The sequence below is a fragment of the Pempheris klunzingeri genome, chromosome 2 (assembly GCF_042242105.1).
Source record: "Pempheris klunzingeri isolate RE-2024b chromosome 2, fPemKlu1.hap1, whole genome shotgun sequence".
Classification (NCBI taxonomy): Eukaryota; Metazoa; Chordata; class Actinopteri; order Acropomatiformes; family Pempheridae; genus Pempheris; species Pempheris klunzingeri.
This window is the reverse complement of record NC_092013.1, coordinates 2,557,179-2,578,516: the sequence shown is the minus strand read 5'-3', so window position 1 is coordinate 2,578,516 and position 21,338 is coordinate 2,557,179. Positions and strand designations below refer to the sequence as shown.

The following is a 21,338-nucleotide window of genomic DNA, read 5'->3' as shown; positions in this document are numbered from 1 at the left end:
TGACACCCACTCAGTCTAGTGACAGTTTGGATTTAAAGATTTCAAACATACTGAAAAAGTCATTTGTGAGGTCTGATTTTTAAGAAAAGTCTTCTTTTATTACTGTTTGAAAACTGCTATCAAACTCCATCATAACAGGGAGAACGTGGTGTCACATTATCTACTGTATGTTATCCATTAGTGTACGACTTCACACGTGTTCATGAGTAGGTTTGGCCGTCAAATAACATTTTTTTTTTTGCTCCTGTAGACGCCAGTGTTTGCGTTTGATTGGACAAATCTCCTCAAATCTTTCATGCAGAAATGCGTTACATACTGTGACTGTCGGTCTGGGGGCTTTAGCAGGAAGCGGCTGAATAGCTGGGGCGGCTTTGAACAGTCTGTGGAGGCAGCCATGCATGGCCCTGCTTACTCTGTGGCCCCGGAGCAGCTGCATAACTGGGCGCCACAACTGGAGTTTTGTAATGTTAATCTGCAGGATGACTGTTGTTACTTTGGTGGAAGAGAAGAGAAGAGAAGAGAAGGGCACAGGGGTTGGAGTATAATTCTGCACATCTGTGGAGCCTTTTACCTTCTTTCAGCTCACTGTTTTGTCTATTTGTGTGTGAGTGTGAGCCGCTTTTCATCCTCGACAGGCTGTTTTTGGTGAAAAAGCTCTGATTAATCCACAGTACACTTTGTGGCCAGCACCAATTTGGAGACAAGGTTAGCAGCTAAACACCAAGATATTTTTTTTCATTTTGGTTTATATGTTATTAGTTATTATGTTTACATTCAATTTGCACATGTGTAATTGCACACTTTCTTTTGCACCAGCTATGCAGAATGACCCATGAATAATAATATACCCATTAATAATATAGGCCATATTATATTATCGAATTATAATCACTGATATATGTTGGTTTTTTTTGTTTTTTTCAGATAATAAAGGTAAACTTTTATGTTGTGCAAGCTTAATAAATACCTGCTGTATTCTAATTCATAAGATAAGATAACTTTTATTGATCCCACAGTGGGGAAAGTTCCTTGTTATTGCAGCTCAAAGACAGACATAAAGCAAACAATTAAAGAAAGAGGAGTTAAATGAACATAATATATACATAATATGTCCATGGATTGGTTGAGAAATTCATGAATGAATGCATATATTCTAACTGTTGATAATACTTTATATTCATAATCTAAATCTGTGCTTAAAATAAATATATTCAATATGTGTAGTGGAGTAAAAAGCACCATATTTCCCTCTGAAGCTTTGTATGAAGTGGAAATACAACACAACATAAAACATTTACATGAGTAAAGTGGAAGTATATGAGTAAGGTAGTGCTCTTGATTTAAAATGCTGTTAAAACATTGGGAAAAATTACTGTTTATGCTGAAAATATAATGTAAAATAACAATAAAATCAGATAAATTACAAGCGGAACCTTTCTTTGCTGAGCCCTTTTTTCCCCCCCGGACTGTATTCGGTGCCGGACAGATTCCGTTGACATTGCAGAGGAGGAGGAGGTGGGGGACGGACCCTGTTACCAAACGTGAAGGTTTGATAGAAGGGAGCCGCAGTTTGGTGGCAGCCGGCTTGCGAGCCGCGACACTCGGATACAAGTGGAGCCATGTACCGGCGGCCGCTGCAGTCCGCCGTCAGAAACGTTATTAACGCGACGGCGTCCAGAGCCGCGTACGGAAAGGTAACAACGTTAGCGCTAGCGTTAGCCTAGCATGCTAATGGGATTTAAGCTAAGTTGACTAACTCACACGCCACATAACAAACCGGGACCAACGGCTAACGGTGCCGGTAAATACACAGCAAATGGAGACAAACCGATAAATGAAAGACTGGAAGCTGTTTTTGTTCAAACTCATCAAACCACAGAACCTCCTGCTAGTTAAAAACATGATTTTTTAACTCACCTGAGCTGCTGGTTGTTAGCTGGTTTGTGTAACCAGGTGAGTTTGTGAAGTTAATGTCAGTGCTGGACAACCAGACACGATCACAGCTAATCTAATCTAAGATCTCAGTTTTTAGGGAAGATGACAGCAGTCCTGCTGTGTTTGGGCTAAAAGCATCTCCAGTATTAGTGATGTCAGAGGTGATAGCAGTGATCAATAATGAGGAATCCTGATGCCTGGTCTGTCACATCTGAGCTGAAGTGATTTATTGGCAAAAAAATCATTATTTTAGGTGAAAACTGTAAGAAAATAGAGAAGCTAAACCACAAGTTAACATCTGAAATGTTTGCTCCTGTCGACCCAAACATATTCAGAAGAATTATTAGTTATTGATTATTGAAACTGCTTCAGATCTAATCGGCAGATTAATCACTAAAGAAGAATTTAATTTAAATTGAAAAGTGGTTGATTGATTCATTAATTTAACGGTTTCTCTGAAAACTTCTTTGGATAAACTGTTAAACACAATCTTTGAATTACAGATGCAATGCTACTGTTATGTAAAAGCCAATAATGCCGCGATCAATAGATGTCATAAGACTTTAGCTTTACACTGAAAATCCTCTGTTTAGTTATATCTATCTATTTATTTATTGTGTCAAACTCCATTTCGTGGAAAATAAAAAGATAATGAGGAATGTGAATGTAGTTATTTACAGATTAAGATAAAACTCTTGTTTATTAAAGCGAAGCCGTGTCTCATAGTCTCTGTTTTCATTTCTCCAAATAGGGCTGTAAATATTTAGCATTTTCTCTAACGTTCTCTGTTAATCTGCCTATTGTCATTTCTTCGATTTATCAAATAATCATCGAAGAAATGCTCCATAATAGTGTTTCCAGAATCCACGGTGATGTCCTTTAAATGTCTTGGGTTCAGAATCCAAAGATATTCAGTTTACTTCAGTTTAAACCAACAAAAGGAGCAAATCCTCACCTCTGACAACCTGGAACTGTGAAATATCTGCTCCTTTCTGGTGTTTTTGCTGGAAATGACCATTGACTTTCAGCTTTATTGCCAAACCTGGTTGACAAAGGGGGGGTGGGGGGGTTGAATGTTGTTATAAATCCTCTGTGATGCTGCAGCAGGTATCACACAGTCATATCAGATCATATGGAGCTTTTCCATTACACAGTTACTACTACACTACTCGCCTCTACTCCACACGGTTTGGGTGGTTTTCTATTAATTATTATAACAAGGTGGCCCGAAACTCCAGTGGCATGCGACACAAACACAAACACAACTGAGGACACGGAGCGTTTGGTTTGTGTGGAGCCGTTTACCTCGTCGTTCACAGAAATAATAAAAACGCCCGGCGGGTTTGATTCTTGTGAACGAGTCGCTCTCATGACTCATCCAGTGATGTCACTCCCTGATTGGCCAATCAGTGGCCTGCAGTCTGGTGATGTCACATTTTCGGCTCGCTTGGAACCCCCGGCCAAGTATGTACTTAAAAAAATACCCGGTACCAGGTACTGTCACCTGGTGGAGAACCATAAAGACTGAGTCGAGTCGAGCCGAGTAGGTGCTGGTGGAAAAGCGCCAATAGAAACATACTGTACCAATGTCCAATAGACCTCAAACCAGTTTCAGGATCTGTTTCAGGACATTAGAACCACAATATCTACAAATATCTATATACATATGTGTGTGTGTGTGTTTTGTCACGTCACTGTATTTCTATAACGTGTATCTCCCTCTGTCTGTCTCTGTTTAGGTGATAGATCAAGAAGCCTGTTTTGCCAGAGCTTTAGCAGCGAGCCAGCTGGCCAGAGTCTCCCCTCCCAGCGTGACGCCATGTCGGACACTACACATGACCACACAGGTAACCAGGCAACAAGTTTTCTGACTTATTTCTTCAGTTGCGAGCGTGGAAAGTGCAACATGAGGATGTTTAAAGGTGGTTCTGCTTATTCATACCAGGTGAAATCTATCCCATGTTACGCATTTATCTTCACTTCCTTCGACCAGACGAGCCGTCTGTACGCGGTGGAAATGTTTTTGCACAAACTATTATGGCGACAATAGTTGAAATGACCGGCCGTGTCGTCTGCTGCTCCTCATCTCACAGTGGACGTCTCTGATTTTTACTCTTCCTTCCTGTAATATTTGAAACTGATTCTCTTACAGAATAGCAGATAACAGCCGTCTCCCGCTGTGTCGACCGTTCTTTAAGTGTAAGCCTCCTGCTGGTTTGTCATTAGACCCATTCACATCAAGCAGCAGCCGCAGGAAACATGAAATATGGTAACAGCCTGTTATCTGGGCACAGAGGTTCAGTTGCAAGTTACAAAAGCACTGAGAGACTTTTAAAAACAAGATGCAAACACTGCCTCACATGTTGAGCCATCAGTTTAGAACGAGACACTGTTTTGGTTCAAGGGAGGAGACGATCTCGGGTTCTGTGTCCGAACCTGTGCTGCTGGAAACGAGACACAAGTCTGATGACTTCAGGCTGCCACTGACCGCCATTTGGGGGATTGTGTATTAAAGAAAAGGGCCATTTCCTACATCTGCATCTGATGTGGATGTCACCACCCTCAAAGTAAAGCTGCAAGTTCACAATTAAACTTCATAAACATTGAGTGTCGTTCAAGAACAGTTTCATATCCTAATCTTTACTTGCATTAGTTGGTTTCAGACACCTAAGTGCCATCTGTCCACGAGGAGGCGTTCATATGATAGATTTCATCTTTAACATGACTTACACCCCTAAAATGGCCATTTTTGATCACATGTTCTACTTTATCTGTGGAAAAGTCATAAAAGTCACAAGATTAAAAAAGCAGCAGAACTGCGGTCAGACATCAGCAGACACAAACAGTGTGAGCAGTGACAGTAAACAGAGCGGCGCTGCACTGAGAGACACATAAAGAGGAAACAGTCTGACATTAAGAGGCTAATAAACATCTCTCTGAAGCGCCTGGCTAATATTAGAGGTGGTCATGGGTGAGTGACGGTCAGAGATATTAGATGAGAGAATGTCATCGCCTACGGTGGCTGATGTTACACCGACAGGTGCTTTAACAGGACGACACTGGACTGAGGCCCGTTTTCCTGTAGTGTGTGTGTGTATGTTTGTGTGTGTGTGTATGTTGTGTGCACCCCCGTAAACATTATGACCGAACTCTCCTTTGATTTCGCGTCCTCTCCCGTCCAGCAGGGGAAAAAACACAAACAGATGCATACGGGTTGATAACGCAGCAAAATGACGTTCTCCTCCTCCCAACTTTAACAAAACCCTTTGATTTGATTTCTTTTAGATGCTTTGACTGAATGATTTTGGTCACTATGAGCTTCCGTACCTTTTATTTATGTGTCTCCATGGCAACGGCAGTGAGCTCGGGCTCAGTCTTGACTTGTGGTGTTTATTCTTAACAAAGCATCGCTGACTCAAACGTAAAGAAACTTATTTCTACAATTTACATCTGACAAAAATCCTTATTTTTCACCGGTGGCCACAGTTCACCCCGCCTGCCCCCGTGAGAGTCCTCCCCCACGGTGGGGAGAGACCTGTAAAAAAGAGAGAGTTTTCTTAGCAACGATCATAAAAGGACACCAGCAAGACACAAAAAAAAAACCAAGTTACTGTCCTGATACTTTCTGACTGCGCTGTAAATTGAGCAGCACCAACAAACACACCAACCAAGAAATATATTTAGCAGTTAGCATCATAGAAAACACGTAATGGCAAGAAATCAGGTAGAAAAAGTGCGTTCAAAGCAAAGCCTTTGTGAGCACTGATGAAGGGGAGCCGGGGTCGTGGAGGCAGTAATAAAACTGTCAAGGCACGAAGACAACATGCAGCTTAGAATAGGCCAGTATATTAATTTAGCCAGCAGCTGCATTCGCCCAGTAAAGGCCACGCTCCCCAGGTGTGTGTCGTCACACTGAAGCTGTGTGTGCTGCTGGTTTAATGAGGGTTATTCAGTCTACACACCGGGAACATTAAGCCTGTTTATGCAGTAGTTTCTCTTTACGCTGTGTCATCTTTTCTCAACTTTTCCTCCTTTTCTTTCATTCCCGTCCTCCAAAACACCTTTTATCTCATCCCTCTGTCCTCGTCCCACGTCTTTCCCTCCTTGCCCCCCCCCCCCCCCCCCCCCCCCCACATCTCTCTTAACGTCTTAACGTCCCGCACTTTTGTTCTTCAGCTCTGCAGCGTGAAGGAGACGCCTCAGCACACAGAGGAAGAAGTCGGGGCCTTCACGAAGCTCATTGAGGCCATGGGCTTCACTGGACCCCTCAAATACCAAAAATGGGTGAGTAATGGATGGAAGCGAGGGGGGAGGAGTGAACATGGAGTCAAAGTATGGCAGTATGAAGGACGGAGAGGTGGTACAATCAGGTAGAGATGATTGTGGGATAAAGGGGAAAAATATCTCAGACCTTTTTGATAAACCTTGTGTGACAGGTTGACACTTAAACAGACGGCATACAGTGATTTATGAGGGATTTTATTTTGTCTGTTTGCATATTACCTCAATTATTCTGATTTTTAGTGTGATATGAATAAGCTGCTCAGAGGTGTGGGTGCAGCTGTTCAGTCTATGAGCCTCCTATTATTATTATTATTATTATTATTATTATTGTTCTCAAAACCCTCAGCCACATAATCCTAACATGAGGGTGATGCTGCAATACTGCGACAGCCCTACAGTCGACATACACGTGGTTCTGGACCCTTTTTATCGATCGACTGTCATGAGTTTGTTAGTTTTCTCTCCTCTGTCAGTGTCACCAGAAGGAACTGATGCAGGACTGGGCGATAAATAGCGCTGTGTGTGTGTGTGTGTGTGTGTGTTCGCCCCAAACTATTCAGCTCAGGATGTTTTGGTTTGGTACGTGACTTTCCTTCAGTGTGCTAATAATACGTCACCCACACAGTTACTGTCAAAGCAGTTTAATAATCCAGTCACTCAGGTTTGCAGAGCAGTAAATCCTCCCCACTGTATTCTGGCTCAAATTTTTGATTCCAGCAATTCCTTTTTTTTTTTTTTTACACATCAGCCCTAGAGTCCCGAATCGTCCATCTTCTGGCAAATAAGCATGGGCAGCTGTGGGTTTGGTCAACATGGAGCAAAGCTAGACGTTTGTTCATTTGTGCGTACGACCCACATTGTAATGATACATAAAGCACATCAGTATATCAGTGTCACAGCCAGTACTGCTCATGAATGAGGATGTTTTATATAGTTTTAAATATTGACAACAGATTAAAATACATCCTACATTGTCTTATAATGTAAAAGGCTAAGCTAAGGTACTGCACCTGTGCTGGCTGGGTTGTATTTGAAACGGTTCAGACACAACCACAGCTGCACCATTACTCTTATTTAACCTGTCGGTTGAGTAAAAACATGCCGACAACACCCGGAGGGAACATCGCAGGTAGGGAGACAGAAGGAGTGACAGAGGAGCAGAGATCAGAATAAGAGCGATATAAGTAGGCTATAAAAACCACCGTCTTAATCAGCTGGTATTTATAGAAAAACACCCCATTTATTCCCGACAACAGATGGTTGTGTTAGTTCACCAACCGTGTTAATAAGGCAGATATGATAATTGAATATTTGCAACCGTGCAGAGCAGTGCTGTCGTCTCAGGGCTGTCTGTGTGCACAGGACACTTATGACTCCCGTGGGTGTGTGTGGGTGTGTGTAGGTAGGTGGGTGTGTGTGGGTGTGTGTGGGCGTGTGTGGGCGTGTGTGTGTGTGTGTAGGTAGGTAGGTAGGTAGGTGTGTGTGTGTGTGTGTGTGTGTGTGTGTGTTTGTGTGTGTGTGTGTGTAGGTAGGTAGGTAGGTAGGTAGGTAGGTAGGTGTGTGTGTGTGTAGGTAGGTAGGGTGTGTGTGTGTGTGTAGGTAGGTAGGTGTGTGTGTGTGTGTGTAGGTGTGTGTGTGTGTGTGTGTAGGTAGGTGTGTGTGTGTAGGTAGGTAGGTAGGTGTGTGTGTGTGTGTGTGTAGGTAGGTAGGGTGTGTGTGTGTAGGTAGGTGTGTGTGTGTGTGTGTGTAGGTAGGTAGGTAGGTAGGTGTGTGTGTGTGTGTAGGTAGGTAGGTGTGTGTGTGTGTAGGTAGGTAGGTAGGTGTGTGTGTGTGTGTGTGTAGGTAGGTAGGGTGTGTGTGTGTAGGTAGGTGTGTGTGTGTGTGTGTGTAGGTAGGTAGGTAGGTAGGTGTGTGTGTGTGTGTAGGTAGGTAGGTAGGTAGGTAGGTAGGTAGGTGTGTGTGTGTGTAGGTAGGTAGGTGTGTGTGTGTGTGTGTGTGTGTGTGTAGGTAGGTAGGTAGGTGTGTGTGTGTGTGTGTGTGTGTGTGTGTGTGTGTGTGTGTGTGTGTGTGTGTGTGTGTGTGTGTGTGTGTGTGTGTGTGTGTGTGTGTGTGTGTGTGTGTGTGTGTGTGTGTGTGGTCAGAGGACACAGAAGAGCTCCGACCTCCCATCAGGGAGCTTAAATTAATAGGAACACTCTTCATTCTTCACAGCACGTAAACACGAGCGCAGGTTCAGTTCGAATGTTAACACAGTGCTGGTTTATGTTTTAATGTGGACACACAGTCCTCAGATATGATGTCGTGGTAGAAGAAGGCAGCTGCTCTACGGTGAACAACCCAAAATACTTCACATCTCTGCTTCTCAGATACTTTGCTGTTGTGATTTATCTTTTTGGTAGTTTACAGTCAATAGAGCTGGAACAGGTCGAGCTGGATTTTAGGAACATTCTCCGCTCTGTCGCTCTGTTGCACATGAAAAAGAAAATATTTTTTCAGTTTTGCAGTTTGTGTTGTCTCTTCTCAACCGTTAACCAACTACTGATCGATAACTCGTCCAATAATCAGTTGAGAAAATTGCTCGGAGTTTGCCGGCCTGGCCTGATGGGCACCAGGCAGAAGGGCAGAGGTTGAATGACATCATAAATCATGCTGCGTGATGTGTCCGTGTTTTGGTAACATCCACTGCAGCACACCTTGAGCTGTGAGCGTGTTTCCCAAGAATCAGTAAAGCATAAACATTCACAGCCACACTGAGGTTTGGTCGTGTGGGAGGTTTTTGGCCAAACAGCGGAGAAGGTGGCGTATGTGCAGAGGAATGCGTGTTGTTGTGTCATCTAGCAAAGTGTTGGGCCGCACGCCGGCTTGGCAGCGTTTGGCGCGAGCAGTTACACACGTCTGACCTCATGTCCTGTTTTCTCAGAGGTTTGTTCTGCCGCCTGAAGTCTTCTTGTCTCATCCAGCTACAGTCGTGTGTTTGTATCGGCGTCGTGGATGTAAATATCCTCAAGTCCTGAGGACAAAAAGAGCTTAAGAATAAATCCAAGTGAGAGACCTGTATGATAAAGTGAAATATTCTAACAGTACGTCCATCTGCTCTATGTGCCGCGTGCATCTAGTTTCTTATTGATTATGAAGTGTTTAGATAATGTAACTGATTTTGTTTGTTTTGTCTTCACAGAAAATCAAGATTGCTGCCTTGCGCATGTACATATGCTGTGTAGAGAGAATCAATTATGACGACTTCTTTGAAAGTAAGTGGAGAGCAAAAGTAAGAACAAAAACAGGAAACATTAAAAGAAAAACAGAAAAATTACCTTGTGTTTAGGCCCGACAATCAATATCTACCATCAGTGCCAGAAGGGCCGGACGATTAATTTAAAACATTAGCAAAATCACAGCACGGCCAAGCGACACAGCAGGAGCTGCAATTTACAGCCACAGAGATGCTCCGACCTACAAACTATGTTCTCCAGGCGTAGCGCTGCGTGCCTGCATGGTGCAGACCACAGGACAAACTAAAGTCAGAGTCAGAATCAGAATCAGAATTCCTTTAATAATCCCCAGGGGGAAATTGCTTTTTGTTACACACAGCTCCAAAAGAATAAGAATAAACTTCAAACACGACTTAAAACCACGAGTCCTGTCGAAGATAATATCTGCAGCATCGCTTCACGCTCTGTCGCGTTTCTCTTTGTGAGTCTGTCAAATTGTTTTTACGCTTGTTTGCAGAAGCTGCTCAGATCGGCCTAAAACGTTTTTTTTTATTTTGTATTTTTTTAAAGGATTATGTCACTCTGTGTTTGTTGCCATGGCAACAGTAAACAAGTCACGCCCACTTTACTCCAGCATTTTGGTCTGTCTAAAGAGACTGAACAGAAGTAGAGGTAAAATAGGGAAAGGGAGGGAGTAGAGCTTTTTAGTTCTTCCTTACTTACCACAGACAGAATCAGTTATTGATTTATGAGCCATGTTTTCTGTAAGTTTGGAGAAATTAAACCGGTTCCTAAATTATCTGGAGAAACCTCAGTTAAAGCACTTGAAGCGGCCGTTAAAAACACTGATGAAAGTGTTAAATGAAGGAGATAATGTTTAATGTAGGAGATTCTTTTGATAAAACTGTGTACATGCTGAGAAAAGGCACACACACACACACACACACACACACACACACACACACACACACACACACACACACACACACACACACACACATAATTCATAACATAACATAATTCAAATAATCCATGAATCATTTTGTCTATTAGATGTCAGAAAACAGTTCAAATATGGCCGCTGCACTTGGCTAAAGTCAGACTGACGATTGTTCATTGATCACAGAGGCCTACAAACAGAAGCAGACACAATGCTTTAGGGCTTTCAGTATCATTTAATCTGCCAGTTATTTTTTGGTCAATTGATCAAACATGTTGTCTGTAAAATGTTGTAAAATAACTTCTGTCTTCTTTTTTTTTTTTTTGTCCAAAACTGAAATATATTCTGTTTAATGTCCTTCAAGACAAAGAAAAGCAGCAAATCCTCTCATTGAAGAAGCTGGAACAAAAGAATCTTTGACAATTTTGCTGAAAAAAAAAGACTAAATCAAGTAATCAATCATGAAGAAAGCTGCGTGTTGATTTACTGTGGATTTAGGAATGAATGAATGAATGAATGGATGGATGGATGAGTACCTGTGAGTGATAACGCTGACTGTTTGTCTGACTGTTTGTTTCAGAGTGCGCCCTCCCTGACACACTCAACTCCTGGTTCTTGGTAGCGCAGCTGCACGTGTGGTGAGTTAAATCATTTCTGTTTTCTTTATTTTGCCGTCATTTGCTGTCTTTTCTTATTCCCGTCATCGCTCAGTCCTGATTCTCCCTTGTCTTGTTTCGCTCTGTCAGGATGTGTTTGGTTCGGATGCGGCAGGAGGGCAGAACAGGGAAGTACATGTGCCGTTACATCGTCCACTCAATGTGGGAGGATGTAGGGCAGAGGTGCAAAATCTTGGGGGTACGTCCTCTCTCTCTCTCTCTCTCTCTCTCTCTCTCTCTCTCTCTCTCTCTCTCTCTGTGTATTTACATGTCTGTTCCTATGTAGCTTCGCAGTAACCATCCTGTCACTCAGCAGCTTTCGGCCCACGAGATCATATAACGGCATTTCCACCATAAACACATGTTGTACTTGTGTTAGATCACAGTAGCCTGATGCACAGCACAGCACGCCTATGATAACACACAGGGTCAGTATTTCCTAAACATAGCACCCTTAACCTGCCGTCTGTGGACCAGTGATGTCATGTGACGACTATCCAATTACGTGCAGCATCGTGGAAACAGAAATATCATCATTGCTGGTGGAAAGTATCACCCGCAGTGTCTCTAGGCAGGTAGGGAGGCAGGGAGGTAGGGAGGCAGGTAGGGAGGTAGGGAGGCAGGTAGGCAGGTAGGGAGGTAGGGAGGCAGGTAGGCAGGCAGGTAGGGAGGTAGGGAGGTAGGGAGGTAGGGAGGCAGGTAGGCAGGCAGGGAGGTAGGGAGGTAGGGAGGCAGGTAGGCAGGCAGGTAGGGAGGTAGGGAGGTAGGGAGGCAGATGGAGAGGTAGGGAGGTGGGGAGGCAGGTAGGTAAGTAGGGAGGCAGGTAAGTAGGGAGGCAGGCAGATAGGGAGGTAGGGAGGCAGATAGGTAAGTAGGGAGGCAGGTAGGCAGATAGGGAGGTAGGCAGATAGGGAGGTAGGCAGATAGGCAGGTAGGGAGGGAGGGAGGTAGGGAGGCAGGCAGGCAGGCAGGCAGGCAGATAGGGAGGTAGGGAGGCAGGTAGGCAGATAGGGAGGTAGGCAGATAGGCAGGTAGGGAGGGAGGGAGGGAGGTAGGGAGGCAGGCAGGCAGGCAGGGAGGGAGGTAGGTAGGCAGGTAGGTAGGGAGGCAGGTAGGCAGGCAGGGAGGTAGGGAGGTAGGGAGGCAGGTAGGCAGGCAGGTAGGGAGGTAGGGAGGTAGGGAGGCAGATGGAGAGGTAGGGAGGTGGGGAGGCAGGTAGGTAAGTAGGGAGGCAGGTAAGTAGGGAGGCAGGCAGATAGGGAGGTAGGGAGGCAGATAGGTAAGTAGGGAGGCAGGTAGGCAGATAGGGAGGTAGGCAGATAGGCAGGTAGGCAGATAGGGAGGTAGGGAGGGAGGGAGGTAGGCAGGCAGGCAGATAGGGAGGTAGGGAGGCAGGTAGGCAGATAGGGAGGTAGGCAGATAGGCAGGTAGGGAGGGAGGGAGGGAGGTAGGGAGGCAGGCAGGCAGGCAGGGAGGGAGGTAGGTAGGCAGGTAGGGAGGGAGGCAGGTAGGCAGATAGGGAGGTAGGGAGGCAAGCAGGTATGTGTACAGACAGACGTGACAAAGAATAATCCACAAACAAACACAACCAGTAACATCCTAAGATACCTGGTGACAACCGGTGAATGTGTTTCTGTCCTTTTCCAATTTGCTAATCTGTTAAAAGTCTCTTCAAACTAAAGCCACAGCTAACACTTGTTTCCACTGTCGATTAATCTACTGATATTCTTCTCAAGTGGAAACTGATCAGGGTGACGTCCGAGCAGTGGTTCAAAACTCAAATATATTCAGTTTGCAATGATACAAAACGGAGAAAAGCAGAAAAGAAGCTGGAACAAAAGAACGTCGCAAATAAACACGATTGAAAAATGAGTCATGTAATGAAAATAGTTTTCTGTCCATCGGAGACAGAAGCTACAACCAACCAGTCACACAGTCGTGGCTTCGTATGATGTGTTTCATTGTGTTAAAACAGGATTACAGATATTTCTGGCAGGCTGCAGCAGTGCTGTGGTCCATCTCTCCTGTGTTCAGCCCCTAAACAGCTAAATGTCATTCTGTTAAAGAAATATTCATTATTTTTGAAACGTTTCCGCTCGCGACAGTGCATTGAGTTTTAATTGCGCCATTGCACGCTACATAGGATGCCGGTTTTGTTTATTTAAAGTTTTACATCAGCATAATTGTGCCAGCAGCTCTCAACCGGAGAGCGAAGCCAAAGTCCCCGGAGAGTGCGGCTGGCCGCGGTCGCCGTGTCCACAGAGTCGTTCCTCTATTCTTTCTCAGTGGAGCAGCTCCAGGAAGTGTCGCTCATTGACATCACAGACTTAAATCTTGGCCTTGCTCACATGTAGCTTTCAGAAAGACTTTCTCATACTCACACATAATTGTGCTGGAACTAACTCTCAGAGTTCATAGAAGAAAACACACTGTAGTTCCCCGTGTGTTTGTGTTTGACACAATAAGATTTAATTATTAAAGCGTTGCCGTAAACAGGATATTTTACTGTCAGTGGATGCTCTTTGCTATAAGATACTTGGTACACAAGCGTCTGAGAAACACAGGTAAACAGGTCATTTTGTACTTTGACCATATTCAATTTTTAAAATGAATATTTCTAACTTTTTCCAATGAGTTTGAAGTTGAACATTTAAAAACAAAACGATCAGGTGTGTCCTGGGACTGAAGCTGGGGGTTTTAAATGTGCATCAATAGATTTGAATCTATTTTCTTCAGTTTTTAACTTAAACAAAAGTTAGAAATGACTAAAACAAACAACGATTTAAGTGTAATTCATGTTTTTTGATCACATAAAGCCTGCGGTCACCGTTAGAGACGTACTGAAATAAGGGCGGTCGGCTATAAAATACGGATTCTGAATGATAAAGTTGATCAACTTAAAACATTCATATGACTTGAGAAAGTTTAACTAGCAGATTATTCCAAATATACCTGGTGTCAGAAACCTGGAGGATAAACTACAGACATACGGTCTAATCTTTGGACTTTGGGAGGATGGCAAGTCACTTTTGCAAAATTCATGTTGCCTCAGAGACCACAGTCTGACCAGACGACGGTGGAGGGTTTGGTGTAATCCGTAACCACAACTTTATTAAGCGGAGGGGAAACCTCTTCACCTTATTGTCTGGTGGAGGCTAAAGTCCTCAGATTCATGACAGGATCCACACTAAGTGCTCTGACGTTTTTAGTTGTGGATAAACCTGCATGAGACATTTTGGTCTCTAACCCAAAGTAAAAGTTCAAGAGACTGAACATCATTGTAGATCCAGAGCTGCACGATCCTCCTGCAGCAGATTGTGGAGAAAACAATTGAATCCTTGCAAATAAAAGCAAGTGCTTGATAAAGTACATAAAAGTCCTTTGAGTCGAGCTGCGCCGAGTGATTTCAGACATGGATGAGTTAGTTAGTGTAGTTTGGGGCCTAAAGGTCAGGACCCCTCTGTGGCTGCACAGCTGAACGCTCAACCCATAATCCACGTCACCGAGCGTTTACTTGTAAAGTACAGTAGAATAATCCGATCTGCATCATCCAAGAAGGATGGCTGAACTGGAGCCAAGGTTCAGACGGCTGCACATGAACGAGGTCTTGAGCTTTTGCTCATTTCGCGTTGTGTGACAGAAAGAGGTCAGAGATGAGAAATTACAGTGTGGTTTGTGAGGTCACTGTTGGTGTGTGTGCATGCATGCAATGGGCGGAGCACAGTGTGTGTGTGTGTGTGTGTGTGTAGTGTGGGGGGGGGGGGGGGTTGTCAGGTATTTTCACAGCTGCGTATGTGAACTTTTGTCAGCATGTGTGCATACGTATATATATCCCCATGTGCTGGCACGGACCTTCACACGTGACTTTGAATTAAAAAATCTTCATCAGTTTGACCCCCCCCACCCCCACCAAACACAAACCTCAACTCTTAATTTCTGAATTCAAACACCGAGGCGACAGCACGAGGCACCCACGTGTCCACCTCCAGAAAACAATTACCAAGTACGAACTACGACTAAGTGATCATCGATCACATGTGTCCACAGCTGGAGTGCAAAATGATAAACAGTCCAACTATGGATGGAGTAGAAAAAAAAGGATGAAATCATAAAAAGATGAGGTGGAGAAACAGAAAAAGAAAGGTAAATAGAAGAAATGATAATAAAGACAGCCTGACCTTTGACCTCCTGTAAAGGGAAGTGATTATGTCTTCATTAGAGTGGATGTACGCTGACGTGTCTGCACTCTAACATTAGTGTGTGTTTTGGGTTTTTTTTGTGCTCCGGATGACAGAACCATGAAGGTCATGTTCTTCTCTGTTGGAAAAGCATGTTGTTCAAGTTTTACTAAGAGTGTGTGTGTGTGTGTGTGTGTGTGTGTGTGTGTGTGTGTGTGTGTGTGTGTGTCAGACTGATGAACCAAGCACAGCCTACAGTGAAAACGTTCCCAGTCTTGCTCTACATCAGCAGCACATGTATTTTTACAACACACACACACACACACACACCACCAGGGCCAGTGATTGGAGCTGCTCTCGGGTTTCATGCTAATTGTGGTAAAAGAGAAGTGAAAACATTGGTCATTTTCTCCGTGTTCATAATCACTGCTGCAACCGGTTGAAACCAACAAACCTCGACAATGACTCCGCTGTGCCTCCTTTCACCGCCGAACCGCTGCTGCATCTCAGCTTCACCCTCCAGACAGACAGACAGACAGTCAGACAGACAGACAGACAGACAGACAGACTCACTACGGTCTGCTGAAGCTGTGTTCATTATTGAATTCATTAATGAAGTGCAGTAAACCCCCGAGGCCTGGCTTTGTTGAGCGGCATTTTGGGAACGAGTCCAAAGTTTTAAGGTGTAGAAGGAGACAACCGTTTGATTCCACTGAGCGACTGTCCACAATGCTTGTGATTAGGGTCTGTTGCCTGGGCAGGAAGTCGGACACAGTAACGGCTCGGAGCAGCTGGTCAGTTTTCAAAATAAAGCGTCCCGTACAGCCTCTCAACCGTGTCGCATCACTACATCAACATGATGTCATGACCGGTGTGATATATAAACACAAAATACTTTTAAGGAATACTCGCGTAATAATCATAAAAATCAAGGAAAAATGGTGAAATCAACTAAATCTGAGCACCAAAATGAGGCCTGCAAATCGCTCAGCATCAGCTGTACTTTGTCTTTAGAGCTAATTACAAAATGCTAGCAAGCTAACAGGCTAAACTAAGATGGTGCACATAGAAAACATTGTACCCTCTAAACATCAGCATGTTAGCTTTGTCATTGTGAGCATGTTAGCAGGCTGACGTTAGCATCTAGCTCATTTAGCATGTCTGAAGACTCTTATTCTAACGAATCTTCACAGCTATCAGAGTTTGAATGTGTCAGCGATGAGTCTCCTGTAACACGTCAGTGTTCAACACGTGTTTCCTGCTCTGCTTCGTTTTTAATTTTCTGTCTCCTTTTGTGATGCAGATCGAGACCACGGATAGAAAGGAAGCAATAAAAGCCATGACGGAGACGTTCTACGCAGCGATATTTCGATATGATGAGGTGAGAGATGTTTTTTTTACACACACACGAACATACAGATGCAGTAAATACGGTCAGTGACTTGTTTGACTCAGCATTTGTAAGATTAAGAACATTTCCTTGAACTGGGGAAGTGTCTGATGTGAGTGAATGTTGGTTTGTCTAAATACATCTTAGATTTTTGGTTCGTGTCTCCAGTTGAACTACTTCTGATACAAGAATCGCCCCGTTGTTGGATCTTTATTCTTCTAAACGTGAAGAATGTTTTATTTGGGCCTAAAATCTATTATTTAAGAGTTCACACTATGAAACTCGGCTCTGACTGCAGCTCAATATATAAATCGTATATAAATCCATGTATGTTCTGGAAAAGAAGAAACCTACCGTCACGGTCAGCATGTCGTCGGGAGCATCAGTTATATAGTGATGAAGCTTGAATCTAGTATTATGGTAAATTAGTCCTTCTAGTCAGTTCGGCACACCAAAGCTATACTTCAGGAGCAAGCTGGTGGCCGAGGTTCGTCTGTACATCAATTACATCATACTTAACAATCATGATTTTGTCTGTTTGTGGTGTCGGACAGCTGAGAGTTTCTAAAGCGATGAACATAATAATCAGATAAGAGACGGCTGTAATATCGAACAGGTTAAAGCACGTGCACATGAGCATCTGTTACCACTTTCACACGAGCTTTAATCCTGTTTTTCTGCTTATAAAACAGAAAAATTGTGGTCAAAACAACTTAAAACTGAATTATCGACGTGGCTGCTGAAGAACCGGCTTGTGAAACATCCGTGTCCTGAAGTAGATCTCATCTTTAGATCTCATGTTTCCCACTTCAAACAGGCTTTAATGAGGTAGGATCAATAATGCTGTGTGTGTGTGTGTGTGTGTGTGTAGGGAATCCTGTCTGATGACTCTGTGCTGGCAGCAGCTCTGTGGAGGAACATCTTCAGTGAAGCCTGTGAAGACCCCCGACAGCTGGAGCTCATGGTGGAATACGTACGCAAACAGGTGTGTGGGAGTGTGTGTTTACACGTCAATGCTGTGGTGTTTGCAAACACACGTGATCTATTCTTTTACACACCTTCTTTAAAACCATCTCTGCAAAAAAATGACTTCCGCTACAAAAAATAATGATAGGGTTTTATATTGTACAGCACTTTCCAAGCTAGAAACACAAAGTTCTTCCTGTGAACAGCAGAAAAGACACAAAATAAAATACACAAATTGACCAAAAGGTAGAAAACGATTGAGATTAACTTTATTATGGAAGCAAATTAGACGAGTTGGCAGGTGAAACGTCTTTAAAAATGTGTCTAAAGACACGAATCGAGAGGAGAAACCGTGTCTGCAGATCAGACAATAACTGGACGAGCTGTTTCTAAGCTGAGGAGCCCAACCCTCTTTGACCTTAACCTGGACTCTGGAGCAGCCCGGCAGATCTCAGAGACCTGTTTGGACCGTCGGAGCAGCCTGGGACGGCTCTTTGTAGTTCTTTTCAAGGAGAGTGGAGCCCTTTCGCGCTGCTCTTACGTTTTTCCTAAAGTGCCCTGAACGTCTCAGGTTGAACAATATTGAGCTTGGACCACAAAAGCCCCCGGTGTCCAGGGTCTAAGCTGGTGTAACATCATCTTTCTGCCCTGTAAGGCGCAGAGAATCGAACATTAACTAGCCAGCACTCGGAAGTGATTAGCGGACTAGCTAACGACCTCACCAATCAGAGACGGAGCATCATAATCGTGCTCTCAATCTAAATGTCTCAAGTTAAAATGGATCCCGTTGCCTCGCCACAGCTCCTTCTCTTCCTGGGCCTCTCTGCTGTCTTTGGAAGACGAGCAGATCTGGTTTGGGTTGGGTTCTATTTGCATATTCGTAGTCAAGATCTGCACAAGCAACTTTTACAGCATAAAACCTGTACAAGACACAGACGTTAACATTTAAAAGAGCAAAGGAAGAAAAGACTAGATTGACTGTGTGCAGCAGCAAACGTCCACTCTAAATATATCCAGCACAGTAAAGTACTTCTGCTCCACCACAGAGGGAAATACTGTACGTTTTACTCCTTTTTGTCTTTTGGCTCCTTAGAAATGATCCTCTGATGCCAGAAAAGACGTTTAACTCACAACGTGTTTCATTTAAACAATTCAGTATTTAATAATACGTCCAAGAGTCCAAACGTTTGTGTGTCAGCGCTTCGGTGCTTTTGGTAGTTTTTACTTCACTAAAACATCCGAGTGATTCTTCCACCTGGTCAGTGTGAGACCGAATGTCAGCGGTCAGTGTCCGACGCCATCTCCGCCTCCCCCCACCCCCACTTAGCACTTTCCCTCACCCGCTAACCTCCTCACCTCCTCCCTTCTCTCCTCTCTGTATATTTTCTTTCCCTCCGTGAGATTGAAAACACTCTCCCGCTTTCCGAAACACCTGCAGGCCTCCATCTGCTGCCGGGGCCATGTGGTCCAGGACGTCCTCTCTCTCTCTCTCTCTCTCTCCCTCTCTCTCTCTCTCTGTCTTTCTCTCTCTTCTCTCTCTCTCTCTCTCTCTCTGTTTTACCTTTACCTTCAGCCTTTATTACACCCATCACCTAAACACGTCCACCTACTGTTGCATCGTCGCTTGTCTTGCTTTTCTTACTCTCACACACACACAGATGCAGGTGTGTGTGTGTGTGTGTGTGTGTGTGTGTGTGTGTGTGTGTGTGTGTGTGTGTGTGTGTGTGTGTGTGTGTGTGTGTGTGTGTGTGTGTGTGTGTGTGTGTGTGTGTTACGTCAGAAAACAAACAAATGACACACTCCGCTGCATGTGTAAGTGTGTTTTTGTGTGTGTATGTTAATTAACTCCCTCAGCACACACACACACACACACACACACACACACACACACACACACACACACCTCCAAGGAAAGTAAACAAGTCTGTCAGGCTAATTGTCACTGTGCCATCTCAAGTGTATCACATAAACCTGCTGCTGACGACATTAAACACCACCACACACACACACACACACACACACACACACACACACACACACACACACACACACACACACACACACACACACACACACACAGTGATGTCCATAGTACAGTACAACCTCAAACGTACTTCATCACGATACTTTCGGTTTGTAAATAATCCCCTGTTGACAACATTTCTGAGTACCTGAAGGTCTCGGCCTCCTGACCCGCCGCTGGTCAAATGTTTTCTCTTCATCTTTGTTCATAAATCACAGATGGGAGATAAAAGAGCTGGAGTCAGTGATTTGTTGCTGTCAGAGAGAGAGTGTTGGCCGATGAACTGCATTTTGTGTTTCCTGTCAGATATCAGTAATATTAGAAGAGTTGTACAAACTTTACCTCAAAACCTCCTGCAGTTTATTAATAGTAGTTATTCCTACAATTCCCAGATGATGATGATGCAGTACGTCTGTCCCACCAAAATATAGTTAGTATACAGATTATAGAATAAATTTAGTTAGTATACAGATTATAGAATAAATTTAGTTAGTATACAGATTATAGAACCTCGACTCTGACTCGCAGCACCGTTGACGGGGTTAATCAGCTGTCGGCCCCAAACTTCTAATCTGAAATTATCCAAATTGTCCAAACTGTGCGATGGATGAAGAGTGTGAAGATGAGGAGGCTCTTAGTATTTATGGTTCAGGGCAGTCATGTGTGACCTTTGACCTCCCTCATGTTTGCTGTGGACGTCCTGTTGTGTGCAGATGCAGTACATCGACTCTCTGGACGGGGAGGACCTGATGCTGACAGGAGAGGTGAAGTGGCGCCCCCTGGTGGAGGAGAACGCACAGAGCATCCTGAAGGTGGCCACACCCACCTACAACGACGCCGGGCTGTGAGACGAAGAGACAGACTGCTGTTTCCTCTTCTTCGACCCTCTCCTCCTCTTTCTCTTCCCTTTTCCCGTCTTTGTCTCCTCTGTTATGTTTCTCCTTCCTCCTCCTCCAATCATGCGACGTGTCCTATTTCTCTTTTCTCTTTCTCGTAAGGAGGGATTTTGGCTTATCGCCTGTTGCTGTAGCTCTTTCATCCGTTCCTTTTCTTCACCTCCGCGCCCCAAAACACATCCTCTCCTCCTCTCCTCCTCTCCTCCTCTCCTTCCTCCTCTCCCAAGCGATTAGTCCACCAGAAGTCTGTTTCTGTAGGACCAGCATAGGCAGGATAGACGGTCAGGGATTATTTTTCACAGCACACCCATCAATCAGCCAAGCAGCCAGTCCAAAAACAGGAAATGTCATGCATCATCATCCTCCTCCTCCTCCTCCTCTGTCGTCCTGTCGGTTCTGAGAGCTTCCTCCTCCTCCTCCTCCTCCTCCCTGCAAAAAAAAACACCCACAAGAAGAGAACAAGACTCTGTATTTATATTTTTCTCGTTCTTTTCCACAAATGCAACTCTGTATTTATAACGTTTTTTTGTACACATGCGTGTTTACACTCTTCTCCTGCAGAGAGACCGTCTGTAGTCCGTCAGAGGTCTGTAGTCTCTGCTCTGCTGTGTGCTTCTCTGTAAGGCTGCAGCTGTTATCCTCCCTCCCTCCCTCCCTCGTGTCCCATGATGCTCTCAGGCCCGAACAGGAAGCTGAGCTCTCGAAGACGCCATCACCGCTTTAAAAACAATATGAATATTTTCGTTTTTAAAAAAGTTAATCAATAAAAAATGTTCTCTGTATGTACGAAAACCTCTGAGCCTCGTTTTGTTCAAGTTTCTTTCTCAACTTTTTAAAAAAATGTCCTCCACCTCGATT

At 44.1% G+C, this 21,338-nt stretch overlaps 1 protein-coding gene across 1 annotated transcript; it reads left to right on the top strand.

Annotated features, from left to right (window-relative positions):
* Positions 1–1,499: 1,499 nt before the first annotated feature.
* uqcc1 (ubiquinol-cytochrome c reductase complex assembly factor 1) lies at positions 1,500–21,272 on the top strand. Its single transcript, XM_070843311.1, has 9 exons — positions 1,500–1,694; positions 3,675–3,782; positions 6,112–6,219; positions 9,398–9,470; positions 10,952–11,009; positions 11,118–11,226; positions 16,509–16,586; positions 17,467–17,580; positions 20,298–21,272. Exons 1-9 carry the CDS (start codon positions 1,620–1,622, stop codon positions 20,430–20,432), a joined length of 858 nt encoding a protein of 285 aa, XP_070699412.1. The 5' UTR covers positions 1,500–1,619; the 3' UTR covers positions 20,433–21,272.
* Positions 21,273–21,338: the final 66 nt, after the last annotated feature.